Consider the following 8,863-nt stretch of genomic DNA (forward strand, 5'->3'; position numbering starts at 1 on the left):
CACCAAAAAGTTGCTCCCAAGACAATAGTTTAATAGAGGTAACTAAGTGACGTTTACAGCAGAGTCGCTCTTCCTCAGACTTTACAGAATGATCAGTGAGAAGCCATTTGAACAGAAGCAAGTACACGTGACACAAATCAGCTGAAACTCATCGGTAATTAACAATAAAACAAGATACCCCCCAGAAGGAAGGAAAACTGTTTTAAGTTGTCACATTATCTCATATATTTATATCTCCACACACCATGAAAATATACACCCATATATACATGTATCCCCATAAATTAACCTACATTCAATACATCAAATATATATAAATGTTGTGCCTAAATAAATATAGTTACACATACACCTACTCATACATAAGCAAATGTGCATAAACACATATCCATAAACATACATACAAGCCCATATATAACATAAAATGAATTTAAATCCACTTGCAAACCTATATACCAATACAAAAATATAAATAACATACGAAACATTACATGTATGGATACAAATGTTGTTTGGGAATACCAACATACCAACAGAATCTTTTGGATCCAGCACCCTACATAGGATGTGCGTGTCAACCCTCTTATTTTTATAATAACATATGTAGAAAACAAGCATTAAGCTGGTTACTGTGATAGTAATCTGTTTTACTGTATGTTTTTTTTCTCTTTTTTAATAGATAAAGTGTATAACAGTCAAATAACGACTAATTATACCTTAAACTGTGATCATCCACCTGAGGTGCCTCCAGTTTTCACAGCACACATCACAGAGAAACTTCAAAGAGAAGATAAGTACGGGAAACTCCTCATATTGATATCAGCTGCAGAAAAAAAAATGCTGACTATCGAAAAACAGAGCTACAGGTGCTTCCTGGTATATGACAAAAAAAACCTGTAAAGGTATAAAAAGACCTTGAGTATCAGGGTGGATCATTTTAATAACATGCAAAAAAAGTCGAGCAAGCATGTCAGTAGTATGTGACTTTTACACATAAGAAATCAATCACGTCAAATCTGAATTCATCTGTTACAGTCTGTCTAAAGAGTTTTATTATGAGTCAAAAAATAGCAGGTTTGTAATGAGACGCTCTTTAAGCATGAATTATAGTCTGTTTGCTGAGTGAGCAGCAGGTGTGTGTGTTCTCACGCTGCAGTGGGTTGAAAACTTTTACCTTAAAGTCAGAGTTCAACCCAAAATCATAAAAATAGAGGAAGCAGAACTTTTAATGAGCTCAGGAGACACAAACTGAAACAAAAAGTCCAGCCCTTTTGCTTTTCATTCTTCTCTCAAATCCAAACCTTGATCTGAAGTTTACTGACCTGCAGCTGCTCTCTGTATCTCAGCATGTGGGAGCTAAGCTAAGCTAACCACTTCCCACCTTTCACCCACACATATGACAGAAACAGTGGCCAGAAACGTTGGACTGTTCCTTTAAAGCCAGGTCAGAGATAAGATGTGTTGCCCTGAGCAGAGTATAAATATCAGGTGAGTGTGTCAGCAGAGTGACTACAGAGGGACAGGTGAGGAGGATGATGATGTTTTTGGTGCTTTTGTTCGGCGTCTGGCTGAACTCCAGCTCGGCTGCTAAGGTGAGTTCAGACTTCTGTTATTGATCACTTTTGATAAAATTTTGACAAAGTCAGGAAAAAAGTCATTCAAATAGACATCTTGGTAAGAAGGGCTAAACAGTTAATCGCATTTAAACCGACATCACAATGTAACAGAGTGCAATTTTCAAATCACAGAGTCTGCAATTTATAAAAATAAAATTTTTAAAAAGTTTACAAACCTTAAGTCTATTTCATTTCATCACAACATGTAGGCCTAGCCTTTATACTATAGAATAATATAGAATGATTTTATGTATTGTTTTAGTAAATAATGCAAAAGATACCCCCCCCAAAAAAATAAATAAATAAATAAATAAATAAAAATGAAAATAAATAAATAAATAAAAATAAAAATAAATAAATACAATTGCATGCTAAATCGTGATCACAATATTGCTCAAAAAAATCACAATTTTATTATTTTCCAAAACCGTTCAGCCCTGTTTTAGTTTGGTTAAGTTCACATCAGCTTTGGTTTAACTGTTTTTTGTTCCAGTTGAGTTGAATTTGTTTAATAAAACAACTTTTTTTAAAATTTTTGTATTTCTTTATTTTAATGATTAGTTTGGAAAATCTGTCTTTGGTTGTTTTCATTACCCAGGTTTAGTTTGGTTCAATGGGTATTGGTTGGATAAAGAACATTTCAGTCTTGCTCTAATTGCACAAAAATAAACAAAAGTTTGAAAAACAGTTAATCAAATTATATCAAGACACTTTTGCTTACCCAACAGTTTCTTTTAGTTTTTTATTACCACTTCTTTCATTATTGCTTGTCTTTCAATATTATAAAATAAGACATTTTTCTGGACTTGTCAGGTGAATGTTGCTCATATTTTGTCAAATAAGGAAGTTTTAACATTTGTTGAAGTTCCAGTTTTTGCAGTTTGAATGATTTTGGTTTTGTTTCTTCTATTTTTGTTTGAATTACTTTGCTTTGATTTGGTTAAAATGGGATGTATTTAGTTTGGTTCGGTTAATTTGGTGCCGTACACCTGAGTAAAACTTTGTTAAATTCCATTTATTTCAGTTAAATTTTCATTCCATGTAAATTAAGAAAAAAATAGTAAAATTGAAAGAAGTTTGAAACCATTTTTGTCTTGAGCTTGAAGACAATTTAAAGGAAAACTCTACAATAAATACATAAAAAAGAAAGACAGAATTGTTGCAATCAAATTTAAAAAGAGGCTCTATGGCTTGATTTGTTGGATGCAAACATTTGAGCTAAAAATGTACTTGCAGCACTGGAAAATTTGAAGACAAAGCAAGCCCAGAAAAAATGTCTGATGTTAAATTTTAAAAAAATTATGACAAATTTAATGCCTAAATTGCTTGAAAAGAGTAAAAAAAAAACAAAAAAAAAACAGTAAGCTAAGTGTGCTAATCAAGAACGATATTTTTATGTCAAAGAATCAGACTGAGGATCTCTAAACAGAATATGTGTGTGTGTGACGTGTGTGTGTAGCTGGGTGTGGTGAAGACAGAGGGAGGTCTGGTGCAGGGGAAGAACCACAAGATGGGACTCTTCAGCTCCGTCGATGTCTTCAAAGGAATCCCCTTCGCTGACACCCCGGGAAAGTGGGAGAAACCAAAACCTCATCCAGGATGGGATGGTAATCAAACTCACTACTTTCAGTTGTTCCTCAAAACTCTGTGACGAGATGAGACGTAGGGCAGGTGGTTAAACACTCTCTAAACCAGACATTAGTTTTATACTCAAGGGCATTAAGAGATAAACAATCAGCTTTTTGGGGCTGTAAGGTGTTTATCTTTCCATGCAGACTGTTCCCTGAAATTACTTTACAAACAGAAACAAAACACCAAATGCAAGGCCTAAGATAAAGATATATTTAACCAGGGTTTGTTTAAAGAAGGGCTGTTGTGCCTTTTCGTCTTTATTCTGTCCCTCTGGTGCACCCATACAACAAATGAATTAGGTTTGAAAATCTGCTTTGTTTGACTTTGTGAGTTTCTGTTTTCAGGAGTCATGAAGGCGACCAAATATCGGGACCGCTGCTTGCAAGTTACGCTGCTGCAGAGAGACACCCAGGGCAGCGAGGACTGTCTTTTCCTCAACATCTTCGTCCCACAGGGAACCAGACGTAGGTGACACACACTCATCACAACAAGTGGCGTTAGATTGATTGTCGGAGGATAAAGAAGTGAATCGTCTGCATACGTACTGCTCCACCAGTGTCTGTCAGCCTCCCTGTGATGGTGTACATGTTCGGAGGCGCCTTCCTGTTGGGGGCATCCAACGATGTGGAGATCCTCGGTAACTCCCTGTACGACGGGAAGCAGATGGCCGACAGGGGGAAGGTCATCATCGTCACGGTGAACTACAGAGTTGGAACGATGGGATTCCTCAGCAGCGGAGACTCTAGACTGCCAGGTCTGACTGAACACTCCTCTTTCGCTGTTTCTCAGTGGGCTGATGGTGTTAGGCTGTGTGGATCCAAGTTAACCTTCATTCCCAGTCTTTGGGAGCTTGCCAATGCTAATCTGGTTCAGTCACCAGTACCTGCTGGTGGATTCCCAGCATGCATGTGAAGGGAAATGGTTAGCTCAGCTGTTCAAATGTTAAAAAAGTGAAGTTCTTATCCTGTGTTTTAGTGTTTGGGCTGTGTCAGAGGCTCTGTACAAGTTTACTTCCCCTGAACTCAATCCAGTTCCTTGGGTCTGGTCACTTCTGGGCCTAAGTGCCAAAATTTCCCAGGTCATCAACAGGAAACTTTCAAACGCTATCTCCTCACCTCTCAGGTAACTACGGTCTGTGGGATCAGCACGCCGCCATTGCCTGGGTCCGCAGGAACATCGAGGCATTTGGAGGAAACCCCGACAACATCACCATCTTTGGCCAATCAGCTGGAGCCGCCAGCGTCAGCTACCAGGTCAGGTGATGGAGCTGAAAGGAGTCCAGATCCCATCCCTGCCAGGAGTGTCACCATGTTGATCTACATGTGTCCTTTTCCCCTTCAGATGCTGTCTCCCTACAATAAAGGGATGTTCCGTAGAGCAATCACTCAGGGTGGTGTGGCCCTCAGTCCCTGGGCCATCCAGAGGAACCCCATGGGTCTCACCAAGAAGGTCAACACTCACTCTGTTATCTCACTTCAAAGAGGCTGCTTTGTGCTTCAGTCTTTTCTGTCCCTCTGGTAGCCCACTTTGTTTTAGCTACTGTCTCTTTAAGACCCCCAACTTCCCAAACCCCCTTCTCTTTGATTGGCGAGGCCTCTTGAGGCCTGTCATGGATGGAGCCATGGGTAGACCTTGGTTTTGGAGTCACACCCCTCCAAAGTTGCATGAACCAATTAGGGGATCCTCAAGTGATGACCTCATTGTTATAGCAAGTCTTGAGAAGATCACGTGAAGATCTCGTGTCTTTGTTTCTGCAGATTGCTCGAAAGGTCGGCTGCTGGAGGAGCAACGAAGACGAGATGATTGCCTGTCTGAAGATGACGGACCCAGTCGGTCTCACCATGGCTGGAAAAATTGATGTCCTGCTCATCCTGGGAAAAGGTCTGAGCATCAATGGACACATCTCTTGCACCTTTCCACAGTCATTGACACCACATCGTAAGTCCCCAGTACCTCCTGAAACGATCAACCTGAGTATCTCTCTCCTTCCCGCAGGTGTGGTCATGGATCTCCTTGAACTGGCTCCGGTGATTGATGGTGATTTCATCCCAGATGAGCCCAGTGAGCTGTTCCACAACGCCGGTCAGTTTGATTACCTGGCTGGGGTCAACAGCATGGATGGGCACATCTTTGCTGGAGTGGATGTGCCTTCGATCAACGGAAGAAACGCCACCACTGTGTGAGTACTGCATCGAATGCAGAGAGTCCTGCAAGGCTGAACTTTCACCACTGAGATTTACGTCACTTTTGAGGTTCCTCAAGGCTCATATCTCAGCCCATTTCTCTTTATGAGAAATCATTTTTATCCTCCTGTGTTCCCTCAGCGAGCAGGTGAAGAGCGTCCTGGTTGGTCTGACCAAAGAGAAAGGCAACGCTGCCGTCACCTCGGCCTACAGCACGTACACGGCTCACTGGGGTTCGACTCCTGAGCCAGGTATGGTGAAGAAGACAGTGGCCGACATTGAGACCGACTTCCTGTTTCTGGTTCCCACTCAGATTGCTCTCCAGCTCCACGCCAACAACACCAGGTCAGCTCTCACACCAGTGCAGAAAGGTTTTCTTAATAAAGGGACATTTCAGTCTTTTAGTAGTGGGATTGTGTGAGTTACATGTCACGAGTAACGGCTCAGAGACACTTTTATGAGATGAAGTTTACAGAAGAAAAGGCTTCTCAATGCACAGAAGGAAAAAAGCAGAAAGACTTTGGTGCTAACTGGGTTGCAGGGGAGCCCAAAGCAAGCTAAAGTCAGGGGGTCACAGGGTTTCCCTCTGGAATATTGAAAGTTTTAGGGTCTTGCCTTTAAAACCAGTCGCTCTGGTGATAATTTGCAATCAGTGGTGATTTATTGATAAAATTGGGTGAAATTATTCCTGTTAGCTGAGAGTGCTAATGTTGCATTTGTACTCGGAACTGGGAAGTTAGGAGCGGGAGTGGCATCATTTCCAAGATCAGTGTCCCAGTTGCCAAGTCAGAAAAGCTAGCCATAACAGCAGTATTTCTGTATTTAAGCATCGAATAATATTATAAATATGGTTGATTCATTGTGACAAACACTAGTCAGAAATTCTAAAACTTACAATTTGGAAATTCCAACCTCATGGGGGTGTTCTAGCTAGGCGTTTCCACTCGGAACTCCGAAATTCCGATTTCCGAGCAGAAATGGAACTCATCATAATATCAGGCTGCCATCTTTGTTTTGGTCAGTCAACCATTCAGTGGCTGTAGTTGGACCAGCTGACTCCAAAAGACAGCTGCTGAATGAATTTCTGCTCAGAAACCCCCACCATGATCAAAGGGCGCCCCCTGGTGATACCTTCAGGCTTCATTTCACTTCTCCCCATTTCTCCAAGTCGAAGATGAACCAATCCAGGATGTCGGATCCTTCAAATATTTTTCAGTTTTACATTTATTTCAATATATATTTGTAAAATTTTAATTTTGTCGGGAATTTGTTTTGTATTCATGGTGTTAAAACTTGTCTTCAGTTCAAATATTCTGATTCTTCTGGGCCTCCTGAAAAAATACAGGTGTACAGTGAGGTTGCAAATGCCATTTTACAAAAGTATACAACTAAGACCTCTGACAAAGATGTCTTCTCAGAGCTCTAACAGTTTAAAAACACCACAAACTAATCCCCACGTAGCATTAGCTTCTTAAGGGCCCTCATTGCTGAAAACCTCCAAGTCCCTTTCCTAACTTGAGTGAATGTAAGTCTTGATATTAAACCTTTATCTAGTCCTGAATATGTTCATTCAGAGTCTTTTATATATCATTCCTCAGCATTTAAACAAACATTTCAAACACCTGGGTATAGGGAGCTTGACGCGTAATTCTAAAGCCCTGTTCCCACAAAGTAGTCCAGTTCAGATCAGTACAGTTTGGTACAGGTTGGCTCGGTTGAGCTTGGTCCTGTTTCCGTTTCCACAGCCAACTGTGCCCCTTTGTGGTAGGCGCCGTGTAAGCTGGGTGCCTACAACCGCATCAGTAACAGAATAGTGTGACGCTATAGCAGGACGACACAGTGGACCCCGCCAACAAATCTAGTGATGATTCTTTTGACAAATCAACGGTCTGCTGTGTTGTAGCTCCACCTTCTGAGATTGGATCGGTTAGTCCGGCAGTCCTACGGAAGGGTCCCAAAAAGCGGGATGGCCCGTCTCGGTTATTTGGGGATCTGTCCTGGGATTAGTCTGTGGAAACGCTGTAAAATGCGTGTTGTGCCAAGACCAACTGAACTGAACTGAACTGAACTGAACCACTTAGTGGAAACGAGGCTAAAAATAGTAACTTGTCTGTTGTTCGTCCCTCAGTGGAGCCAGTACTTACTCCTACCTGTTCAACATGAAGACTCGTATCCCAGGATTCCCTAAGTGGGTAGAAGCAGAGCACGCTGAGGACCTTCAGTACCTGTTCGGTAAACCCTTCACCTACTCCCTGCTCTACTTCCCTCGGCACAGAGACCTGGCCAAGTACATGATCGCTTACTGGACCAACTTCGCCAAAACTGGGTAAGCTCCCAACATGCACTGCGGGCATACAGGTTGACGCAGTGAAGTACAAAAGATCTGAATGGTGTGATCTCTCACCTTTCTTCCTGACAGTAACCCTAACACGGGTGAGAACAGAGTCCCTGTAGCCTGGCCCCCCTTCACCAAGCACCACCAACCCTACCTGACCATCAACCACAAGATGAGCAAGTCCTCAGTCGGGTAACACGCCTCTGCTCCGTTAAATCTCTGCGTCCAGTTTTTCCACTGACAGTTTGATCCTAATGTTTCTGTGTCGTCTCTGCAGATACAACCTGAGATCAGAGTACGTCAAGTACTGGACCCAAACCTACACCACCTTCCCGACCATCAGGAGGGAGGAACAATGACAAGTATGGAGGGATGAAGACAGGAGAGAAGAAGAAGTGGTTTCACTGTCTGTGAAATAAAATATGGTTGACTAAAGTGGAAGATGCTCCTGTTTTTCTACCATCCATCTACGTGGTTTGTTACGAACTGCACGAGTTCTGTTTATGGATGTTTCACAATCATAACAAAGTTAAAAAAAGATAGAAAATGAAAAATGGATACAACAAATGTCTTTGACAAAAAAACACTGTGAAGAAAATCTGCATTTATACAAAAAAGCTGAGACTAAAAACACTGTAGTAAGCGTGCCAGGCCTGCGGGTGGCGATAAAACTGTCATGTCCAGAAGCAGCTTTAGGTAGATCTCCACTGAAGTAGAGTTGAGCCGACCTAAAGTTGAAGTATCAACTCAAGCTTTTTACTGAAATAAAAGTGTAAAAGTGCTGGTTTCAAAACTATTTTAAGGTTATAAGTAAAAGTAACTTAAGAGGGAAAAGTACCATTAAGGTCTCAAGCTTAGGCTGTGCCACATGGGCCTATAGTTTTTTTTAGGTGAGTGTCTTTTTTGAATGATGACATGCTGGTGTGAAGTGTTGCAAAACAACTTTAGGTCAGTGGAGGGCAGTAAGACAGTTATGGAGACCATTGTTGTGTTCAACACTGCAGTTAGCCTGTTAGCATGGAGGATCTTCAGCCTCTGCTGGTTTTAATGGAGCTTTATTTCACTGCAGATGGATTTGTTGACAGTTGAGAGGAGAC

The 8,863-nt window shown here is 41.5% G+C and overlaps 1 protein-coding gene across 1 annotated transcript; it reads left to right on the forward strand.

Moving 5' to 3' along the window:
- The first annotated feature begins 1,526 nt into the window (after window positions 1-1,526).
- On the forward strand, window positions 1,527-8,145 carry LOC141790679 (bile salt-activated lipase-like). Its single transcript, XM_074670705.1, has 12 exons — window positions 1,527-1,592; window positions 3,076-3,223; window positions 3,593-3,712; window positions 3,805-4,002; window positions 4,371-4,501; window positions 4,590-4,697; window positions 5,006-5,129; window positions 5,244-5,427; window positions 5,573-5,776; window positions 7,560-7,757; window positions 7,851-7,958; window positions 8,044-8,145. The coding sequence occupies exons 1-12, from the start codon at window positions 1,533-1,535 to the stop codon at window positions 8,123-8,125; spliced, it is 1,665 nt and encodes a 554-aa protein (XP_074526806.1). The 5' UTR covers window positions 1,527-1,532; the 3' UTR covers window positions 8,126-8,145.
- Window positions 8,146-8,863: the final 718 nt, after the last annotated feature.

This window comes from Halichoeres trimaculatus, unplaced genomic scaffold (genome assembly GCF_033239565.1).
Source record: "Halichoeres trimaculatus isolate MK-OKI-2021-1 unplaced genomic scaffold, fHalTri1.1 fHalTri1_scaffold_5, whole genome shotgun sequence".
Lineage (NCBI taxonomy): Eukaryota > Metazoa > Chordata > Actinopteri > Labriformes > Labridae > Halichoeres > Halichoeres trimaculatus.

Excerpts from the sequence above, each read along its gene's own strand:
- LOC141790679 (XM_074670705.1), top strand. The coding sequence starts at position 1,533 with ATGATGATGTTTTTGGTGCTTTTGTTCGGCGTCTGGCTGAACTCCAGC. Across the intron at positions 7,758-7,850 it reads ACCAACTTCGCCAAAACTGG|TAACCCTAACACGGGTGAGA; the intron begins GTAAGCTCCCAA and ends TCTTCCTGACAG. Across the intron at positions 7,959-8,043 it reads ATGAGCAAGTCCTCAGTCGG|ATACAACCTGAGATCAGAGT; the intron begins GTAACACGCCTC and ends TCGTCTCTGCAG.